Genomic DNA, 23,626 nt, shown 5'->3' on the forward strand with positions numbered 1-23,626 from the left:
TCCGTGACGTCGCGCCTCTGCCTGCTAGTCTATATATAGTCTATCTACATGAACCCATCGACTCTCACACTCATGACACGATCCCGTCGAACCGAAGCAACCCAGAAGAGAACGAAGCACAAGCCTTTTGGCCGCCCAGTGAAGCTTCGACGACCCAAGTCGCAACTCGCTCGGGACGATGCAGATCTTCATGAAGACCCTGACGGGCAAGACCATCACGCTGGAGGTGGAGAGCAGTGACACCGCGGACAACGTCAATGCCAAGATCCAGGACAAGGAAGGGATCCCACCAGACCAGCAGCGACTCATCTTCGCCGGGAAGCAGCTGGACGACGGTCACACGCTGGCCGACTACAACGTGTAGAAGGAGTCGACGACGATGCACCTTGTGCTCTGCCTCCACGACGGCACCATCATCAAGGTCAAGACGCTCACCGGCAAGGAGATCGACATCGAGCCCGCGGACACGGTCAACGGGGATCAAGGAGCACGTCGAGGAGAAGGAGGGCATACCGCCTGTCCAGCAAAGGCTCATCTTCGTCGGCAAGCCGATGGTCGACGATAAGACGTCACAAGACTACAAGGTCAAGGGCGGCGACGTGCTCCACCTCGCGCTCGCGCTCAGGAGCGGCGCCTGCTAGAGTCCGTGTAAGCTTTTCCATGAGGGTGTAGCTTTGGTTCAATTTGTTACGTATGGTTTTTTTTTTGGGGGGGGATATGATTTTGCATGGAACTTTATGAACAATAATGTTTTACCTTTTTAAAGCCATAATTTATGAGGTTACATGTACTCTTTTTCCATCGGTTCATACTCACTCCGTCTAAAAATAAATGTTCTGATTTAGTACAAAATTGTATTAAATAAATGTCACTTATTTTAGAACAGAGGGAGTATGTTACTACCAGCGATCCACTAAAGCAAAGATATGATATTTTGATTTGAGCCAAACATAGCCTCGCTGTTTGCATAACCTTACTTGCACTACCCTATAAAAGATATGAAATTTTTATCACTAAGGCATGGCGGAGACCATCTGATCAGATCAGATGGACGAGAACTACGCGGGAATGCTGGCAGGCCTTTAGTATAGACCAATTTCGAGTTCAGGCTACGGCCCAGGTTGACTTAGGCCGCTCACCTAAAAAAGTTGAATTAGGCCGCAGAAAAATGATTTTGTCCCTTGGATGATTTATCTGCTGGGCCAGAAAGTTAATATGCCACCAATAGGTTTTGGGCCAAGTTACGAAAATGTTTTTCAGTGTATTTTCTACTATATTAAGAAAATGAAAATTATTTATGCACTGTTCAAATAAGAAATATGAGCCCAAAATTATGTTGAAAATTACTTTAGGGATGAGAGTGTTTTATAATGTTTTCCTGTGGGTAACTGACCTAATTATGTTATCAATCATTTTCTTTATTCTCAGTGATTTCTAAGTTGTTTGAGTTTTTTTATTATGTTTATGTACTGAAAATAAATTTAGTTGTGTGATGTTATGTTAAAATCATGTTTGAATTTTTTGAATATAATTGAACCAACGGGAAATTGTATTTAAAAAATTCATGTAGTGTTAATGTTGAATGTCATTTCATGGCATTTTTTAATGATGACCGCCTTTTACAATCATTTTAATTTCTAAATTCATCTTGTAAAATGGTATATTTTTCACCACTATGACTCACTAAATTTTCCAAAACATATTATTTGGAACATTTAGTTAGTGTGGTGTTTATGTTGATGCCATCCTTGTGGTAATTTTTTTTAATGATGCGATCATTACCAACGAGAACATGCCACCGCTTCTAGTAAGTACACTATCCTTCAACTGTCCAAAATTTCAACCAAATTGTAGTCAATTTATTGAAAATGGAACACAAAATATGACGACGAAATCCACGTGGTTTTTGCAACCCTGTGCCCTTTCTGTGTTTGATCCAAATTCAAACATGTGAGAAAAACAAGAAGCAAGCAAAAAATGATCCGCAAGTTCTTAGCAAAAGTTATTATACAACTATTGCAGCAAATAAAATATTCTTATTTTTTTAACAAAAAGTCAGCTGATGTAGTACAAAGCATGTGAACAATGTAATCTGCAGAAACTAGCATTCTTATAGTGTTATGGATAAAACCTTAATTTTGTTCACATGTTATTCAGAAGATTTACAACATGCTAAACCAAATAACAGTGCAAGGAACACCAGGCGCGCACCAAAATGCAACAAGTCGCCTGCATTTTCAATTTTTGCTTTCAGTTGAGTAAATATAGGTGCATTAGCATCACCATGTTCAGAATTATAGGTGCTAGTGAAAATGATTGAAATTTATAGGCAGAGCGTCCGGGCGCCTCAGCATCGCCATGTTCATAATTCAATCTTTGTCAAAACACATATCATTTTCTGCTGTTGGACTGAAACTTTCAGCAGAATAACGAAACTCAAGTGCTCAAGTCACTGCAAGAACCACCACATTTGTGTCAACACCAGATGCTTCATCTAAGAGAAATGCAGGTAGCAATGGTTAAATAGTGCCCATTGTCAACACACTACAGACTAATGTCTCCATACCACTGATCAAACAGTTTCTGAATATTAGCACCGTGATGCCAACGCAAATAGGTTTCTTATATACTGCCTGAAGAACAAACCAAAGTTTAGCTAGCAGAAACACATTAAATGTTGGGTTTTCCTGAACCCATATCTCAACGGATGGAACTGGGTTCTAATGTCATCGTATCCGAGGTGGCGACGCTTTTGAAGGCGACTTCTAGCTAGGGGCCCTGTCTCTGGCATCTCTCTACTCTGCATCGACATCCGCATACCGCAGCGCCGCGTGGGCTAAATTAGCAGAAAAATAGTTAAGCAGTTAAGCATGAGGTTTCAAAGGTACTGCGACAAGTTTAAATAAGAAGATCAAAAGGAAAGCTGAAGTACGAAACCTCAAAACAATGTAATGTGTTGTGGAACAGAACCTGAATTTTGCCCAGGCGTTACGGTTACAGTAGGCTAAAAACAGAAATGATCTTCTCTATGAAGCTGAACTAGGCAGACCGAACTGATTTGGGTTTTCAACTTCAGAAAGTTTTCCACTAGCGGCCTATGGTATTAAATTGGAGAACTGAATCATCTGAATCAAAGCACAATAGTTGCCATATCAAGGTTCAGTGTGGCATCAGACAACCTTCAGTTGACTTATGAAATGATTTTCACCCCAACAAACAACTGGCTTCAGACAACCTTCAGACAAGCATAATGTGGTGCCTGTTGAGCACCTATTGACTTGATTCAGCAACTTTTACTGATGTCTAGTACAATCCTACAGCAGTAGATTCCTAACTGAAACAGCAGCAAAGGTTTTTCAGACTGTTTTCCAAGCACGGGCAGATGAGCGCTCAACTTAAATGAAACCCCCAAAAAAACATCCGGACAAGATCAAGACTAGTGCAAATAAGAGTTTCTTGCCAAAGGAGAAGAGCGGGAAGGGGCTCTCACTGGGCGTCTCGGTGATGGCGATGGCGACGTGGAGGCTCTGGCGGCTGTTGGGCAGGTCGACGACGAGCGGGAAAAGCCGGGCATCACATGTGGGGAGGCACATGACGATGTCGTCGGCGCCCAAGTTTGCAAGGAGGCCCACGCCCAGGCCCAGCCGCCCGGCCAGCTCCTCCCTCAGGCGGAACACGGATCTCCCCCTGAACACGATCGTGCCGCTGGCGAGGAGGTCCCCGTGGTAGCTCCTCCACGCGTACGTGATCACCCGCGACGGCACCATGGCGGCGGGGAAGGGAAGCTGCAATACGAATTTGAGATCAGGAAGCCAAAGAAGACGCAAATTCGGCAAGAACAGAGCCAAGAATTTGCGATCTCTGCGGCTGAAATTAAGTCAAGGAGAATCAATCAAGAAGCGGGCATGGTGATGGCGGGCTCACTCACCCCAGTCGGAGGTGGAAGGGGAGGCATGGCCTCCCTGGCGGGGACGTGCTCCATGGCCCAGTGCATCATCGTGCTAACTCGGTGGATGTCGCTGATGTAGTCGACGCTGGCGCCGTCGTTCCAGGGGAGGTACCTCCCGTTGGCGTGGAGGAAGCGGCCGTTGAAGTGCTGGAGCAGGACCTCGTCCCCAGAGTCCGACAGGACGGCCAGCCAAACGAGCGCGGTCTCATCCGTGTGGTTCTAGTTCCGCTGCTCGACGCGGAGCCCGCGGTGGCCGAGCGGCGCTGGCGCGGTCGTCGAGGCGAGGTAGCGGCCGTAGGCGGCGCTGTGGAGGTGCAGGTAATGCGCGTCGTCACCCTCGACCAGATGGGCCCAGGCCACGTTCATCGAATCCCGGCGGTGGTGGAGGGAGACGCCGTGGCCGTCCTCGTCGGCGTGCAGGTACGCGTCGCGCACGGGGTTGCGCAGCCGCATGTGGTGGCCGTGATGGAACTGATCCATCTGTCGCAGGCCGGTGCCGCTGGGGAGCGGAGGCGCGCGGTGGAGAGGGAAACCGAGCGGGGAAGGAGGGGCGGGGATGGTGATGGTGGGTTCTTGGCTTCTTGGAGCTCCGGCGACGGGGAGAAGATGAGAAGCGAAAGCTGTTGGTCGAGACTGTTACGTTCGGGCGCCAAGGCCAAGTATTTCAAGAAGCCGTCAGCCGGTGGGTTTGCGGGCTTTTGGGCCTAGGAATTCCATCCAGTGGCCCGCATGCCAAGATCAACTTCCAACAAGGCCACGCGGCTCTGTCTCGAACACCCCTAATAAAACAAAAAAGGCTCTGTCTCGAACAGAAAAAACCCTGTGTTTTTTCTACAGATGAATTTTTTTTAAAAATTCATGAAGTTCAAAAAGATCACGAACTCTAAGAAAAAAAGTTCATGAATTTTAGAAAAGTTCACCAATTTCGCCTCCAGGCTTCGGCCTGGTTTGACTCTATATCTATGGTAGTAGAAAATGGTTTTCCTTTTGGGTGAATTTATTTGTTGGGCCAGTTAAGTTAATATATAACACTGATAGGTTTTGGGCTGAGTTATGAAAATGTTTTTAGTGTATTTTATGTTATATTATGAAAATGTAAATTATTTATGCACTATTCAAATGAGAAATATGAGCCCAAATTTATGTTGAAAGTTACTTTAATGATGAGAGAATTTTGTAATGTTTTTCCGTGGGTTATAATGGGCCTAATTATGGTATCAGTCATTTTATTTATCTTTAGTGCTTTCTAAATTGTTTCAGTTTTTTCTGTGTTTATGCATTGAAAATAAATCTAGTTGTCTGATAGTATTATGCTAAAATCATGTTTGATTTTTTTGAGTACGGTCGAACCAATTGGAAAATGTATTAAAAATTCAAGTGGCATTAATGTTAAATGTCATTTCATGGCAATTTTTTTAATGATGATCACCTTTTAGCATCATTTTAATGTCAAAATTCATCTTGTAAAATGATATATATTCACCATTATTACTCACTCTCTAAATTTTCCAAAAAAATATTATTTGGAAAATTTAGTTTAGTGTGGTGTTTATGTTGATGCCATCCTTGTGGTATTTTTTTAATGATGTGATCATTATCAACGAGCACATGTCACCTTAAGGAAATGTTGATTTTCGTTTGGTTTGGTTTTCCACACCGCAGTAGGGATGGCAATGGGTACCCATTACCCGGGTATCCTGCGGGTAAAAACCCTATTAGGGTGAGGGTATGGGACATAAATTTACCCATGGGTACTTAAATGGGAAAATATGATACACATCGGGTAGAGAGGGTACGGGTATGGGATCATATAACCAATGCCCGTGTACCCATGTACCCATTTAAAATGTTGACAAGTGTTTTTTTAATATCCTAACATATTAAGTTTCCCCCCTAAACATGCTAGGTAAAAACCTCTAATGTGCAGTCAAATTATCTCTATATTTTCATGATTTTCTGAACTTAAATTGTATGACCATGTGTTGTTATTTATGATTATGTGTTGTTTAACATTTTTATGTGGTTCTTTATAGGCAAGTATTTTTTTGTTTATGAGAATGTGTTGTTGTACATTGTTGTCTAAAATGTATTGCTATTAATAATTTATGATATATGTTGATTTCTACAACTATTTTCTGTTAAATTTGATGTGTTGTAAATGTGGGTATTTTTACCCACAGGTACCCATATACCCTGTCAGGTGATGTGTATGGGAAAAAGTTTTACCCTTGACAGGTATGGGTATGGGTGATAGGTAAGTTTAGGGTGAACGAGTAAGGTTATGGGGTGGCTCCACCCGTACCCATACCTTGCGGGTGCCATCCCCTATGCACCATGCGGCACAATATGTTTGGCCGACATGCCTAAGGGGCAAAATTAATGTTTTCTGATGGTGCATTTTATCTTATTGAATGTACTGTAGAACTAGAATGGCGTTGACAAAATTATGGTCGATTCTCTAAACTAGCTTGCTCCAGAATAAGTATAATAGAGCGTGACTCGCTTCTATTACTGAATACTCCCTCCGTCCTCAAATAAGTGTCTCAACTTGATTATAACTTTGTACTAAGGTTAGTATAAAGTTTAGACACTTATTTTGAGATGGAGGGAGTATAAACTAGCTACAGTTGGTAAGTTCTTTGTCGAGTGATTACAGATAAGTTTACAAGGCGAATATTCTTTTCCCTGGTTAAAATGTCATCACAAAGGGAGCTGACATCGACACAAGAAGCCGGTCCATAGAAGTTACAGTCTTGAATGTAAGCATTCCAATACTGAACAAACACTTGTTCCAAAAACGGCGTGGCAAGGCGCGCAACCGCTTCTAGTAAGTACACTATCTTTCAACTGTCCAAATTCAACCAAACTGTAGCCAATCTGTTGAAAATGGAACACAAAATTTGACGACGAAATCCACGCGACTTTTACAACCCCTGCGACCTTTCTGGGTTCCATCCAAACTCAAACATGTGAGAGAAAAACAAGAAGCAAGCAAAAGATGCTCCGCAATTGCTTACCGGAAGTTGTTATACAACTATTGCAGCAGATAAAGAATTTCTTAATTTTATTAAACAAAAATCAGCTGATGTACAAAGCATGCAAACAATGTAATCTGCAGAAACTAGCATTCTTATAGTGCTATGGGATAAAACCTAAATTTCGTTCACATGTTATTCAGAAGATTTACAACATGCTAAACCAAATATACAATGCAAGGAACACCAGGTGCGCAGCAAAAGGCAGCAAGCGCCGGCATTTTCAATTTTTGCTTTCAGTTGAGTAAATATAGGTGCATTAGCATATGACTGAAACTTGAGGCAGAGTGTCCGGGCGCATCAGCATCGCCATCTTCAGAATTCGATCTTTGACAAAACACAAAATTCATTTTCTGCTGATGGACTGAAACTTTCAGCAGCATAACGGAACTCAAGTGCTCAAGTAACTGCAAGAACCACCACATTTGTGTCTCTGTCAACACCACATGCTTCATCTAAGAGAAATGCAGGTAGCAACGTTAAACTAGTGGCCATTGTCAACACATTACAGACTAATGTCGCCGCATCATTGTTCAAACAGTTTCTGAATATTAGAACCGTGATGCCAACGCAAATATGTTTCTTATATACTGTCTGTCTGGAGAACAAACCAAAGTTTAGCTAGCAGAAACACAACAAATGCTGGGTTTTCCTGAACCCATATCTCAACGGAAGGAACTGGGTTCTAATGTCATCGTATCCGAGGCGGCGACGCTTTTGAAGGCGACTTCTAGCTAGGGGTCCTGGCTCTGGTATCTCTCTACTCTGCATCGACATCCGTGAACCGCAGCGCCGCGTGGGCTGAATTAGCAGAAAAATAGTTAAGCAGTTAGGCATGAAGTGTCACAGGTACTGCGACAAGTTTAAATAAGAAGATAAAAAAAGAAAAGCTGATGTACAAAACCTCAAAACAAGCTGATGTCACAGGTACTCGAAACAGATACAGTGGGCTAAAAACAGAAATCATTATCTTCTTTGTGAAGCTGAAGTAGGCAGACCGAACTGATTTGGGTTTTCAAGTTCAGAAGTTTTCCACTAACGGCATATATGGTATTAAATTGAAGAACTGAATCATCTGAATTAAAGCACAATAGTTTTCCATATCAAGGTTCAGTGTGGATTTTTAAATTATGAAATGATTTTCACCCCAACAAACAACCTTCTTTCTAGTATAATGTCGTGCCTGTTGGGCACCTACTGGTTTGATTCAGCAACTTTTACTGATGTCTATAATCCTTCCTACATCAGTTCAGATTCCTAACTGAAACAGATTACCAGCAAAAGTTTTTTCAGACTCTGTTTTCCAAGCACTCAGGTGAAATTAAAATCCGGACAAGATCAAGATTGCTATGGGAAATAAAAGTTTCTTGTCAAATTAAAGGAGAAGAGCGGGAAGGGGCTCTCACCAAGCGTGTCGGTGATGGCGATGGCGATGTGGAGGCACCGGCGGCTGTTGGGCAGGTCGACGAGGAGCGGGAAAAGCCGGCCGTCACATGTGGGGAGGCACATGACGATGTCGTCGACGCCCAAGTTTGCGAGGGCAAGGGACATTGACAATGTACGTAGGTGGATGGATGGAGGTTGTTCCGCGCGCGAGCCGGCGACTTGATCACCTCACCGTGCGTGCGTTGACCGAGCGGAACGCATCAGAGCAGCTTGGATCGTTTGCACGACAGTTCCGTTGTTGCCTTGCCTCCAACCAAAACAAAACTGATGGATGAATTTGCCTCTCCGTTTCCATCTCCATCTCCACGCGCGCATCCGCGGTTAATGTTTTCCTTTTCTTTTCTTTTCTTTTCTTTTCCATCCCCATCTCCATCTCCATTCCCCTTTTTTTTGCATGGAACGAACGAATTCCCTGATGGGCGGGACCCACTTACGACGACTCCTTGTTCTCTCTCTCTTTCCCTCCACACGCCCTGTGCGTACGTACGTGCGTCGTCTTCGTCCAGCTTCGCCCGCGGTTTGAGCCAAGGAAAGGAACCCTCCGCCGGCGTCGGCGCGGCTCCGACGATCTCTCCGCGTGCGTGCCCATGCATGCATGCTCCGGCTCGCGACTCATCCGGCCGCCCCACCATGACGAAGCAAGCACTCTCCATAAATAAAATAAAGGTCTCCTCTTTCTCCTTCGGCCGCCGCCGTCGACGAGCTCCACCTCCTACTCATGCTCTCCAGTCCGCCGACGAGCTCAGCTAGCGAGCTACCTCAAATTGAAAAGCTCAGTCTTTTTATTCTTCTTCTTTGCACAAGACAACAATGGAGAGAGACAAATTAAGCTGACCGGAACACCGGAGGGAGCAGCCTTCTTTTCTTCCCCTATTCCGACTCCGGCGATCCTTAATTCGGCCGCCACACCCATCCACGAGCTCCATCAAATTTGAAAGCCGAGTATTTTCTTCTTCTTTGAACGATCGAGACAACAAGACCGAGAGACGCCGACTCCGGCCAACCTTTGCCGCCGGCCCTAGCTACTTGGCTCGCTCGCTCGCTATTACACTAGCCAGGATCTCAAAGCCTGCTAGCTAGGATCCATCCATCACGCCGGCCGAAACCACGCTGTGAGCTACGCCCGCGTCGATCGATTCAATCGCCAAGATCGAGTCTCGTCGTGGCTGGTCGCTCCATCTCCTCTTATTGATTGAATTGGATTGGATCATCGGATCCAAATCCAAAGAAAAAACACAACACTAGCTAGCTAGGCCTAGCATCAGTCAATCAATCAACCAATCAAGCACTCAGTCGATGCATGCATGCTACGTACTATGTAGTACGTACGTACATTTCACGAATCACTTCCTGCTTTGCTTTACCCACCGATCTCATCAAAAATTGATTCATCGTACACAAAACAAACAAACAAACTTCTATAGCTTGCTCCATGCGCGCGTGACTAATTAGCCACACACGCGCATCTACCTACGTCCGAATAGCTAAGGTTGGTACTTGACTTGCTGCTGGAGTCAACAGTGCCGGTAATTAGTATTCCCTCCGTAAACTAATATAAGAGTGTTTAGATCACTATTTTAATGATCTAAATGCTCTTATATTAATTTACAGAGGAAGTAATTCATAATTGAACAATGACGTCAAAGATCCTAATTTTGTAATTGCTTGTGGAAACTCCTGCTCATGGTGGCTATGATTTTTTCTGCCGGTGGCAAGGAAGGAGGGCTAGAAACCACAAAATCCATACATCCCCACATGCCACAGGATTTTGTCCAAAAAAGAGCGAAGCAATACTTACCAGAACCTGATGACAACTCTACAGGAGTACTCCTTCTCAATCGCCGCCGCCGCCGCATCGGTGCCGATGGTGGTCTTGCCGCGATTCGAGATTGGAGTCTGGCGTGGGCGTAAAACGAGGGGGAAACGAGATGGGCGTCGTGCGCTAATATGCCAATGACGGTATTGCCTCTAGTGCTATGGGCCAGGCTTATTATCTCGGCCTGTCTACGTTCATCGCACGGAAAGAAAAGAGGAACGACAATGGGCTCGTGTGGCTGCCTGCTGACTGAAAGTTTTGATTTGTGCGATCTGTGCCATGGCCTACCAGCGAACCTAGGAGGGGGCCCCTAGTTTTGGGGGGCCCGGGGCGCCCCCCCCCCCCCCCCCCCCCCCGCCCCTCCCCAGGGCCGGCCCTGCCTACATGCACCATCTAATACACCATCCTAACTGGAGTACACATGGCTACTCCCTCCCTATCAAAATATAGGACGTTAAAAAAGGTCTTATATTTTTATAAATAGGTAGAATCTATTAAAGTTAGTACAAAATTGGGTCATCTATTTTGAAACGAAGGAAATAGCTGCGGAGGATACGTGGGCGGGTGCGCGCTCTGGAGGATGGCCAGCCGGAGGCCATGGACAACGACGACAAAGAGATGTAGCTAGCTCATCGTATCTTCCATTCCATTCCATGTGGTTGCAAGAGATGTAACGACCTAGATGAGCCACGACATGCATGCATGCATTGTTTATCTTGGTTTTTTGGGAGGGAGGAGTGGTCGCGACGAAGGATGCTCCAGAGACAGCCAGCCATGCATGCATCTATCTCTTCTTCTGTCTCTTCAAATCAAATCAAAACACAAAACTTGAGGTACTTCCTCCGGTCCTTTTTACTCTGCATATTAGGTTTGTCTGCAGTCAATCTCATTCAACTTTGATCAAGTTTATACAAAAAATTATTAACATTCACATAACAACACCAATATCATTAGATCCATCTTGGAATATATTTTCATATTATATATATATTAGATATTATAGATGCTAATAATTTCCAATATAAATTTGGTCAAACTTAGCAAAGTTTGACTTTCGGCAAATCCAATCTGCAGAGTAAAAAGGACCGGAGGGTACTCTCGCTCGCTAAGGTAAAGGCGTGGCGTCATCGTGCGCGCGTGATTGCGATGGATTCACCTCCTCGCTACTACAGCAGTAAGTACGTACTCACGTACTACAGTTAAAAGTTAGTATAAAGTTTAGTCGTCTATTTTAGAACGAAGAGAGTACATGCGTGGGTTTGTTGCCTTGACATATTCTTTTTGAGTATGTGTATGACCGCTTTGCGTCTGTACTGTGTTTAAAAAAAATAAAAAACCAAAAAAGAGTCATCTAAAAAATAAAAAACAAATTCAAGAATCTGTATTTGGACATGATGATGATCACCAACAAACCCTAATGGAAATTCAACATAAAATCCCAGAAAAATTTTCAAGCTCTCCTTGCCTGAGGATAATCACACCTTTTTTGGTTTTTCTTTTTTATACCTCAAGTTTCGAGATCAACATATTTACCGCCCAATTTCTCGCGCACTGTGTTGGCCCCCGCTCTCATCCTTTGGATGTGGGCCGGAGGCTAGAGATGGGGATTGACTCGCAAGAGGTTGCGATTGACCAATCACAAAGGAATCAACACTCGCTCATAGGCTAGGCTGAGCTATATCTGAAACTTGCCCGGCATTCAGCGTGACCCCCGTTGTCAACCATGTGAATGAAATAAGTCGGGTCCTCTCCTAACTCTCTTCTATCAGATGGGGTCGGGTGACTCAGATCGGTTCGAGAGGGGACCACCTAGAAGGCCGGACCCGACGCTTGAGATCGCATGCGCCCCTCCCACTCCCGGTGCTGGGTCCCGTGCAACTAACACTCAACTATATTTTCTTGCCCAACTTTTTTACATGTCCCGCCTAAATTTTCTCTGGAAACATTCCGGGTCCTGCTCTCGCTCTCGCTCCCGCGATTAGGGCATCCAGTATAATAAATTCCTTTTTTGACAAAGCGTTGAAAAAGGAAAAAAATAGATGATTTCAATTGTAAGTACACGATGACATGTGCTACCCAGGCAGCGGTGTCAAGTCATACCTATGGCCATGGTTATGGCGCGCACACAAAATTAGAGTTCGGTGTGAGCAGTGGTTTCCGTGTTCCATGTTAATTTTGTATCCATAAATTGGTTTTGGATGAGACCCTCCTGTGGTCTTTTCACGTGAACACAGTATTTGAGGTCCTCTCCTACTATGTCTTTCATCAGACATGGATGCGCGGCTCCGATAGATTGTAGAAGAGTTCGATTTTGTGTGAAGGTCGCACTGACTAATCACAACTATCTATCTAAAAGGCTGAACAAACCACGCCACTCCATCCGTAGCGCGCGCACCTCATAATATCCCGCTCAATTCGCTCGTGCCAAATTATCCCGCCCGTGCCTCACACGTATTTTGCCTTAGGCTGGTCGTAATGGTAGTATCATACTTAATATCATGCATGCCAACTAAGCAATTTTGATGATGTGTCATAGCATTAAATGAAGAAAGAGAGAGTGTAGTATCATATCATGATACCGTATCATATTAAATGCTATGCTACTTTGTGTCATGCATGGCAATAAATAGAGTACTACATGATACTAATATATGATATTATGCATTAGAGAGGTAGTATCATACACTAGTATCATATGCATATGCATGATACTAGTATATGATACTCCCCATTACAACCAGCCTTATCCCGCGGCGTCGTGAAATTTTGGGGTTCAAACAAAGTTGAAAATCTGTGGCCATCCACCAGTCCACCAAACCCAAACCCCCAGTCAACTTCCAGCCGCATTTGTCTTCCTCCTCCTCCTCTCCCCAAACCCAAAACCAGCCGCCGACCAAATCCTCTCGCCCAACCACACCGGCGACCTCCGCTCTCCACCTCACCACCGGCGCCCCCACCTCTCCTCCTCCCTTCTCTTCCTAGCAGGATCCAGATCCAATCGAGCAGCTCGGTCATCGCAACCACGCTCCGGCAGAGGAGTCCTCTCCTTCCACCACCACCGCCACGGCGCCCTCCTCCTCCTTCCACCCCTAGCCGCCGGCCGCGCCCAACCTCCACAGCCCTCCTCGCGCCCGAAGCCCCAGCCCGCGGCCATGGCGTCTGAAACCCTAATCAAATCGCAGCAGAGGAGGTCCGAGCGGCCACGACGGCGCATCCGCCGCCGGTCCACGTCAGGCTACTTCTCCTCCACCACGCACCCCTCCTCCGGTTGCTTCTTCCCTCCCAGGGCGCAGCCATGGAGAGCGGCCAGAGGAGCAAGGACCAACAGCCCCTGCCTCCTCTCCAGCACGTGCTGGGGATTACGAGCGGCGTACGTGGTGAGCTGCCCCTCTCTACCCCCAAATCTACATGTACATCCACTGATTGACTGAAACTGGTTGGATGTTCAGTTTCTTCTGTATGATTAAATCAGTTTTTGATTCAAGCAAACTCAAGTTATTACTTTCTACTCCCTCTGTAAAGAAATATAACAACGTTTAGATCACTATAAACTAGTAATCTAAACGCTCTTATATTTTTTACGGAGGGAGTAAAACTGTTGAAGCAGCCAGTGATAAATTTCCAACAGAAAAATACTACTTATATACTGTACTAGTTGAAGAGACCACATTATATGTCACTGCTGCTGTGAAGTTGATTTGTTTTGGAGAGACCATCAGGAAAAGAATCTCTTGCAAGTGTGCTGTACTCAGAGCAACACATATATCATGTGTAAAATATATTTTTATGTGAAGGTATAACTGATTTACAAGACACAACAACAAAAATGCAAGGAGGAAACACTTTCGTCAGCTAGCTCTTTCAGATCACCTTGAAATCTATAATGCTTTCATGACAACAGTGCAATAGGACAAAAAGTTAGATATTGTTACTTCAATATCTCTCTCGGTAATTTCTGTTGGATTCAATGTAATAGTCTGACCAGGACTAAGGGTGTGGTTTGTTGATTAAGTGTGGAAAGCTAGTATCATGCAAGACAAGTTGTGATTTCAGCACTGAAAATTGATTATTGTTTCACTCAACAATTATTGCAGTTGGACATAGTCGATGGAAAGATGCAGTACCTGTTCGACGATGATGGTCGCCGTTACCTGGACGCTTTCGGTGGCATTGCAACCGTTTGTTGTGGGCACTGCCATCCTGATGTGATTGAAGCAATTGTCAACCAGGCAAAGAAGATACAGCACTCGCACTCCACAGTTATGTATCTGAATCAGGCAATTACGGACTTTGCTGAGGCTTTGGCGGCCAAAATGCCCGGTGATCTGAAGGTACTGTCAGCCTAGTAAAACATTACGCATTTTTGTACCTGAAAGTAATTTGGAATTTTATGGCTTATAAAAATTAAAATATAGGGTATGTATGATACACATAGATTATTTTGTTTGTTTCATTAAGCCTGTTTATGGATCCATTATTCATGGACTGTCCAACTACTAGTCTGTAGCCTGATTCCTCCAGCTAAAGGATTTATTTTTGTCTGTATACACTAGCTAGCTGTTGGGCTTCCTTGACATGCATCTCCCGTTTTACACAGATGAAGAAAAAGGAAATGTAAAACTTGCTGCGTTTTCTTAGTAGTTTCAATGGTGAACATCACTATGTTGATCATATCTACTATATAATTCACGTTCGACTTTTCGGTCTCCGTGTTCTGAGGCCATATATGTATATGCTAGGCTCGTCAAGTTTAACCTGAGTATTCCGCGTGTGCAACTGTTTTGCACCCGTTGTATTTGAACGTAGAGCCTATCACACCCGATCATCACGTGGTGTCTCGGCACGAAGAACTTTCGCAACGGTGCATACTCAGGGAGAACACTTCTTGATAATTTAGTGAGAGATCATCTTAAAATGCTACCGTCAATCAAAGTAAGATAAGATGCATAAAGGATAAACATCACATGCAATCAATATAAGTGATATGATATGGCCATCATCATCTTGTGCTTGTGATCTCCATCTCCGAAGCACCGTCGTGATCACCATCGTCACCGGCGCGACACCTTGATCTCCATCGTAGCATCGTTGTCGTTACGCCATCTATTGCTTCTACGACTATCGCTACCGCTTAGTGATAAAGTAAAACAATTACAGGGCGTTTGCATTTCATACAATAAAGCGACAACCATATGGCTCCTGCCAGTTGCCGATAACTTCGGTTACAAAACATGATCATCTCATACAATAAAATATAGCATCACGTCTTGACCATATCACATCACAACATGCCCTGCAAAAACAAGTTAGACGTCCTCTACTTTGTTGTTGCAAATTTTACGTGGCTGCTACGGGCTGAGCAAGAACCGTTCTTACCTACACATCAAAACCACAACGATAGTTTGTCAAGTTAGTGCTGTTTTAACCTTCGCAAGGACCGGGCGTAGCCACACTCGGTTCAACTAAAGTGAGAGAGACAGACACCCGTCAGTCACCTTTAAGCAACGAGTGCTCGTAACGGTGAAACCAGTCTCGCGTAAGCGTACGCGTAATGTCGGTCCGGGCCGCTTCATCTCACAATACCGCTGAACCAAAGTATGACATGCTGGTAAGCAGTATGACTTGTATTGCCCACAACTCACTTGTGTTCTACTCGTGCATATGACATCTACGTATAAAACCTGGCTCGGATGCCACTATTGGGGAACGTAGTAATTTCAAAAAAATTCCTACGCACACGCAAGATCATGGTGATGCATAGCAACGAGAGAGGAGAGTGTTGTCCACGTACCCTCGTAGACCGAAAGCGGAAGCGTTATGACAACGCGGTTGATGTAGTCGTACGTCTTCACGATCCGACCGATCCAAGTACCGAACGTACGGCACCTCCGAGTTCAGCACACGTTCAGCTCGATGACGATCCCCGGACTCCGATCCAGTAGGGCGTCGGGGATTAGTTCCGTCAGCACGACGGCGTGGTGACGGCGATGATGTTCTACCGACGCAGGGCTTCGCCTAAGCACCGCTACGATATGACCGAGGTGGAATATGGTGGAGGGGGCACCGCACACGGCTAAGGAACGATCACGAAGATCAACTTGTGTGTCATGGGGTGCCCCCCTCCTCCGTATATAAAGGAGGGAGGAGGAGGGGGCCGGCCAAGGGGGTGGCGCGCCCTAGGAAGGGGAAACCTACTCCACAAGTAGGTTTGCCCCTCCCTTTCCTAATCCAAGAAGGAGGGGGAAGGAAGGAGTGGGAGAGGGGAAAGGCAAGGGGGGGGGCGCCCCCCCTTCCTTGTCCTATTCGGACTCAAGGGGAGGGGGCGCGCCTCTTTCCCTGTCCGGCCCCTCTCTCTCTCCACTAGGGCCCAACAAGGCCCATTAGTTCCCGGGGGGTTCCGGTAACCCTCCGGCACTCCGGTTTTCTCCGAAATCACCTGGAACACTTCCGGTGTCCGAATATAGTTGTCCAATATATCAATCTTTATGTCTCGACCATTTCAAGACTCCTCGTCATGTCCGTGATCACATCCGGGACTCCGAACAACCTTCGGTACATCAAAACTTATAAACTCATAATAAAACTGTCATCGTAACGTTAACCGTGCGGACCCTACGGGTTCCAGAACTATGTAGACATGACCTAGAACTGTTTCCGGTCAATAACCAATAGCGGAACCTGGATGCTCATATTGGCTCCTACATATTCTATGAAGATCTTTATCGGTCAAACCGCATAACAACATACGTTGTTCCCTTTGTCATCGGTATGTTACTTGCCCGAGATTCGATCGTCGGTATCCAATACCTAGTTCAATCTCGTTACCGGCAAGTCTCTTTACTCGCTACGTAATGCATCATTCCGTAACTAACTCATTAGCTACATTGCTTGCAAGGCTTATAGTGATGTGCATTACCGAGATGGCCCAGAGATACCTCTCCGACAATCGGAGTGACAAATCCTAATCTCGAAATACGCCAACTCAACATGTACCTTCGGAGACACCTGTAGAGCTCCTTTATAATCACCCAGTTACGTTGTGACGTTTGGTAGCACACAAAGTGTTCCTCTGGTAAACGGGAGTTTCATAATCTCATAGTTGTAGGAACTTTGTATAAGTCATGAAGAAAGCAATAGCAACATACTAAACGATCAAGTGCTAGGCTAATGGAATGGGTCAAGTCAATCACATCATTCTCCTAATGATGTGATCCCGTTAATCAAATGACAACACATGTCTATGGTTAGGAAACATAACCATCTTTGATTAATGAGCTAGTCAAGTAGAGGCATACTAGTGACATATTTGTCTATGTATTTACACATGTATCATGTTTCCGGTTAATACAATTATAGCATGAATAATAAACATTTATCATGATATGAGGAAATAAATAATAACTTTATTATTGTCTCTAGGGCATATTTCCTTCACCTGTTTCCTTGAGTAGATCCAAGATATGCTTCCGTTGTGAGAGGAAGATACCCTTTGATCCTCGTGAGACCTCTATACCAAGAAAGTATCTTAGTTGTCCCAAGTCTTTCACTTCAAACTCCTGTGCAAGGTGATGTTTCAGACCTGCAACTTCTTTGGAATCATCTCCAGTAACCACAATGTCATCTACATACACTATAAGGATTGCCACTCTGCCATCAGTGTGCTTATAAAATAGTGTATGATCGGCATTGCTTTGAAGATAACCCCTTTTTAGCATGGCTTGTCTAAACCGATCAAACCAAGCTCGTGGTGACTGCTTTAAGCCATACAAAGAGCCATGCAAGCGCATCACCTTTCCAATGGTTTGACTCGACTCAAACCCAGGTGGAATATGCATATATACCTCTTCTTGAAGATCACCATGAAGGGAAGCATTCTTCACATCCATCTGATAAATATACCAACCTAGGTTTATAGCACATGATATTAGCGTCCTTATTGAATTCATCTTTGCCACTGGTGCGAAGGTCTCTTCATAATCGATTCCATATGTTTGTGTGTAGCCCTTTGCAACAAGGCGTGCTTTATATCTCTCCACCTTACCCTCAGGAGTGTGCTTAATAGTGAAGACCCATTTACATCCTACAGGTTGCTTGCCTGGTGGTAGATCCACGAGCTCCCAAGTCCCATTCTTCTCCAAGGCTTACATCTCATCAAGCATTGCTTCCTTCCATTTTGGGTCCTCTATAGCAGTTTTCCAATTAGATGGTGTGGACACAGAGTCTAAAGAGGCAATAAAGCTTTTGAATGGTAGACTACAGTAATCATAGGAAATGAAATTCGCTATGTCATGTTTAGGTCCAACAAAATCTTTGAGCTGTCCTGGGATGATTCGATTTCTAATTGGTTTCCTCAAAGCAATAGGTTGATCATCTTGAGGAGTATGAGTAGATAATTGGTTATCACTTTGCCTTGCGGTGCTAATAGGAGCAATGGAACTAGAAGAGTTAGTGTTAGTACATGGGTCCTCATGCATGGTAAGCTCACCCTCTTGAGAAGGAAGTGAAGTATTTTCCATTGTATCTTGTATGTCTCCATGACCAGAACCATTAATACACCCATCATTATTTGTCTCCTCCCCCTGATTTTGAGCATTATCAAGAATGGGTAACCCACCTGAAGTGGAAACAAGAATAGGGCTTAATGGAGGGCCTCCATCATCACTCTCCCCCTCTTGTTGCACTTCAGGTGGGGATAAGGCAATGCCAGTGTCATTTGTTGGTCCATAATATGATTCATGTTCACGGAACGTCACATCCATGCTCACAAAAAAACGACGCTCCGAAGGACACCAACATCTATAACCCTTTTGGGAGGCAGAATAACCCATGAAAACACATTTGAGAGCACGAGGGTCTAATTTTCCAACAGAGTTCCTATAGTCGTGCACAAAGCAAACACACCCAAAGACCTTCGGAGGAACTACAAAATCATTAGATTTCAAGAGACACTCAACAGGTGTCGTATGACCAAGAACCCGAAGAGGCATACGGTTTATCAAATATGTTGCAGTTTTTATTGCTTCCCCCCAAAGAAATTTAGGCACATTCATTGTAAACATAAGTGAGCGTGCAACCTCAAGCAGATGTCTGTTTTTACGCTCTGCAACACCATTTTTCTCTGGAGTGTTAACATAGGTCGTTTGATGTTCAATGCCATTTGAGGCAAGGAACTGTCCAAATTCTTGGTTGACATATTCAGTTCCATTATCTGAACGCAAAGTTTTAATAGTTTCCCCATGTTGATTTTTAATAAGAGCACATAGATCTTTAAAACCCGAGAACACGTCACTCTTACGCTTCAAAAGATAAAGCCAAGTGTAACGACTAAAGCAATCTATAAAAGTTACAAACCATCGATGTCCATAAATGGAGTGAACCTCACAGGGTCCCCAAACATCAGAGTGAATCATTTCAAATGGTTTGTCACTTCTTAAACCTATACTAGGATAGGAACCCCTTGTATGTTTAGCCAATTCACAAGCATCACATACCAGGAGCTCCCTGGGAGACAACTTAAAAAGAGAAGGGTAAATATGAGATAATGCCACAAAAGAAAGATGTCCAAGCCTGTGATGGTGTAGTAGTAGTTCTTGACCAGGAGACAGACATGATGCAAAAGCAACTTCATCACTTCCTTCATCAAGATAGTAGAGTCCATCATGCACGGTCCCAGTCGCCAACAATCTCCCTGTGTCTATGTCCTGAAAAGCACAACAGGTAGGATCAAACCAACATCTACAATTAAGGGATTGAGTAATAGAGCTAACGGACAAGAGATTGACTGGAAATTTTGGAACATGTAGGACAGGGGATAAGGACAATGTCTTAGTGCACCTGACAGATCCACGTCCTGTAATAGGTGCCATGGATCCATCAGCTACACGTACCTTGTCCTTACCAGAACAAGGTGTATAGGAAGTGAATAAATTCGAGACTCCTGTCATGTGGTTAGTAGCTCCTGTATCAATAATCCAAGATTTTGGTTGTGCTCGAGAAGTGTGGACCTGATGATTTGGCATACCTTGGTCAGAAGTGATATGAAGGCTAGACTCAACTTTAGATGAACCTTGAGAGGAAGAGGAGCCTTCTGAGAGTCTAAGCTTGGAAGTGAAATCCTCAAGAGCTCGCACATCTACCACTGGCAGCTCCCTTGTGGATGTAGTGAGATTAGCATGTCTTTTACTTGCTCCCTGAACTCCCCCTAGCCGAGACTTCCCTTTTTCCCACCAAGATGGATAGCCATGCAGCTCAAAACACATATCCTTTGCATGTCCGGTCCTTTTGCAATGGTTGCAAAATAGTTTGCTTTTATCTATTTTACCAAACGGCCTTGGAGCATGGCGAGCTTGTATGGATAGGGCTGCACGTGCATATGAATTTTCCTGACCATGCTCCTTGGGTTGAATAAGACGAGTCTCCTCCTCAATCACACTAGAGATGATATCGTCAAGGCTTAGCCATTCAGTTTTGGAGAATATTAGCTGACGACGGAGGTCAAATTCCTGATTCAGGCCATCAAGGAAGAGCTTGCCCACAAATGGTTCAAACCAGGTATGGTGAATAGCCATGTCATTCTTGTCAACGGGTTGAAATGGATGGTAATAATGCAACTCCCTGTACAATCTCTTTATCTCACCAGCATACTCAGTCACTGATTTTGAGCCTTGCTTTAAGTGAGTCAACTCCTGCATGATGCGAGTAGCCTGCATCTTATTTGATTTTCCTGAGAATTGCTTCTCTAAAGCTCTCCACACTTCAGATACAGTGGTCATAGTCTCAACTTGCTCTCAAATTGATGGTTCCATGCTTCCTAATAACCAGACCAACACTCTGTCATTGATCTGTTTTGTGCTAGTGCCACTTTCATCAGCACTACGCAATTCTTCGTAACCATGATAACTCAGGATTAACTGGGCATGTCGTGCCCAACTGATGTAATTGCCCGGTCCAGCCAACTTCACCGGATTAGGCTCAAGCGCATACTTGACTGCTTCAGGAACCAATTTGAGTTGTTGTTGCTGCTCAAATACTTTGCTAAAAATTTCATATAACTTATCCACACTACTATCCCCTGACTTCTCCTTGGTTGGATCTGCCATGATTTACCACCACCAAAAGAGCCAGTCACACAGGACTTCTTTTGCAGCACTCCACCAGCAACAACACACAAGCAGCACAAAAGCAAAGTACTAGCAGAGTCGATGGCAACTAAATGTACTAGTACTCTCGAATGCACACAAGTAGCAGAAGTATTTTAATCCGGCCACCAAGCAGAGATGAGATATACGGCAACACTAATCACAGTTGACCAAAAGCAACCACAATCAGCAATAGCAAGCCAGCTTACTCCTTCGGCAGGAACAGCCGCACCAAGCAGTTTCCCAGCGTCAGAGTATGGCAAATACCAGGAGTACGCTCAGCCACACCGGACGGCAGCTCGAGTGCGCAACAATCACCACCGATAGCCAAAAATCACGGCAACACAGCACCGCAGTAGGTTGAAATCACAACAAAAAACAGAGAAGATTAACCTGCTCCGATGCCATGTTGAAAATCATATGAGATTTGAGTGATTTGAGCTAGGGATTTGAGGGAGCATGAAGAGGATTTGGGGAAACTCTGGATCATTCCACACCGATCCCTTCTCTATGTACTCATTTATATTTGTTTGTACAATTTACATTTTAGTCCCTAAGAAGTCACCTAATTACAGTATTCATACACCAACAAGTATCTTTCAAGTATAATGTCATTGTAGGGTAGTAAGGAAGGCAACAGATTTAAACTTTATTAACCATACATGAGAGCTCAGTGTTATTTCATGAAGAAAAGTAAATGTACAACATCTTACAGTTCCACTTAAAAGATGCTAGCCACTTACAACAACTACATTCACGTTAAACATCCATACTAGATTTAGAGATAGCAAAACACTACACTCTGGTTGTAGGCGCCCCAGATGATTGAGCAATCATCACCAAGGAGCAGCCGTCAAAAGCTACCCTGCGTATGCCACATGCCATATCACCACGGAGTCCCATTTCTAAGCCTGTGATCCTGTTGGGTGTCATAGAATCATGAAATTCTTTCATTTGATCCTGAGGCAATCAAGTTCAGTTGCTGCAAAGCCTTCTAAAAAATCTTGCCGGTCTTCCACTCCTCTAATAGAGCATAAGGATAGCCTATCTCCTTCCCAATGGCATCAGGCAAAAACTCTTTTGGTAGTGCCAATAGTGAGTCGTCAGCTTGATGTGCAAATACACCCACCTTGTGCGCTTCCCGGGATAATATCCTGATCTGTTTCAAGATATCATCCAGTGATGTTATCTGATATCACCCTTACTAACAATGATATGCTTCTTGTTGTGGGTCAGTTGCATGTTGATTGCTTTCTTAGCTTCACTTGAGTAATGTCCGTAAGTCTGAATCCAATATGATGGTGGAGGAGCTGGTGACGAAGCAACCTCAGTAGCGCTCGAAGGTGGAGAAGCGGCTGGTGAAACTGCAGCCTCAGTCTCACTTGAAGGAGCAACCTCAGTAGCGGTCGGAGGTGGAGAAGCGGCTGGCGAAACTGCAGCCTCAGTCTCACTTGAAAGAGCAGCCTCTGGCTCACTAGATGGTGCACAGGTAGGTTGCGAATTAGGCGTATCTAGATAAGTCCTTGCAACAGTAATTGATTCGCAAACTGCATTGAGAACGCATTGGATGCGTGCAGCTTCAGCTATATGAACTACGAAGATTTTGATAGCTTGCTTCAATAAATCTGTAGACCTTCCGTCGCACTTGGATATGACATGAAATGCGTGTCTGAGGGCTTCAGCTCCTACCCATGTGTCACTGACACTATGCCCACCAACGCCAGCAGCGGTATAACTACCCGTAAAGTCAAGCACAGTGTATCCTCATCACATATAAAATCCTTCTCTTTTTTGAATACAAACATACCGTGATCATTTCTGAAGGCTCTGAAATATAACTTGTTTGCCAAAATTGGAAAGTTGATGGATTTTTTGCAGTGTAAGACCTCAAGATGGAATGTACCTACTCCTGGTGGAGTATATACCTCGCTCCCAGGTCCATAGATAGATGAGACATCAACACGCTCCCCATAGTCATAGCAAAACTGCCGCAACTTTGCAATTACTTTCATCAGGCTCGATTTCACTTGAGCTTTCGTACCATCCAAACATAAAACACTGGAGTTCTTTGCCTTCAAAACGATTTCATCCTGAAACTTTCTCTGCAAAAACATCAAAAATTAAGTTCACAATTTACATGATGACAATGAAAAAAGAAAGAATGCAGGAATTTAACTCGTTAGTGTAACCGATAATCCATGCTTGCCTAAGCTATAAACAATAGCCATGATGAAGCCCTTGA

At 44.4% G+C, this 23,626-nt stretch overlaps 2 protein-coding genes and 1 pseudogene across 2 annotated transcripts; 1 reads left to right on the forward strand and 2 right to left on the reverse strand.

The window, feature by feature from the left end:
- Positions 1-641, forward strand: part of LOC125519163 (polyubiquitin-like) — a 278,280-nt pseudogene extending 277,639 nt beyond the window's left edge.
- Positions 642-2,795: 2,154 nt separating this feature from the next.
- On the reverse strand, positions 2,796-4,429 carry LOC147960890 (uncharacterized). Its single transcript, XM_087537200.1, has 3 exons — positions 3,929-4,429; positions 3,491-3,785; positions 2,796-2,836 (listed from the first exon to the last, which is right to left on the reverse strand). Exons 1-3 carry the CDS (start codon positions 3,995-3,997, stop codon positions 2,796-2,798), a joined length of 405 nt encoding a protein of 134 aa, XP_087393326.1. The 5' UTR covers positions 3,998-4,429.
- Positions 4,430-19,903: 15,474 nt separating this feature from the next.
- Positions 19,904-21,345, reverse strand: LOC147960891 (uncharacterized). Its single transcript, XM_087537316.1, has 2 exons — positions 20,268-21,345; positions 19,904-19,947 (listed from the first exon to the last, which is right to left on the reverse strand). Exons 1-2 carry the CDS (start codon positions 21,016-21,018, stop codon positions 19,904-19,906), a joined length of 795 nt encoding a protein of 264 aa, XP_087393442.1. The 5' UTR covers positions 21,019-21,345.
- Positions 21,346-23,626: the final 2,281 nt, after the last annotated feature.

Source organism: Triticum urartu, chromosome 7A (assembly GCF_056163025.1).
Source record: "Triticum urartu cultivar PI428250 chromosome 7A, HENAU_Tu73, whole genome shotgun sequence".
Lineage (NCBI taxonomy): Eukaryota > Viridiplantae > Streptophyta > Magnoliopsida > Poales > Poaceae > Triticum > Triticum urartu.

Excerpts from the sequence above, each read along its gene's own strand:
- LOC147960890 (XM_087537200.1), bottom strand. The coding sequence starts at position 3,997 with ATGATGCACTGGGCCATGGAGCACGTCCCCGCCAGGGAGGCCATGCCT. Across the intron at positions 3,786-3,928 it reads CCCTTCCACCTCCGACTGGG|CTTCCCTTCCCCGCCGCCAT; the intron begins GTGAGTGAGCCC and ends TTCGTATTGCAG. Across the intron at positions 2,837-3,490 it reads CGCCATCACCGAGACGCCCA|CCCACGCGGCGCTGCGGTAT; the intron begins GTGAGAGCCCCT and ends CTGCTAATTTAG.
- LOC147960891 (XM_087537316.1), bottom strand. The coding sequence starts at position 21,018 with ATGACCACTGTATCTGAAGTGTGGAGAGCTTTAGAGAAGCAATTCTCA. Across the intron at positions 19,948-20,267 it reads TCATATCACTTCTGACCAAG|GACATAGACACAGGGAGATT; the intron begins GTATGCCAAATC and ends TGTGCTTTTCAG.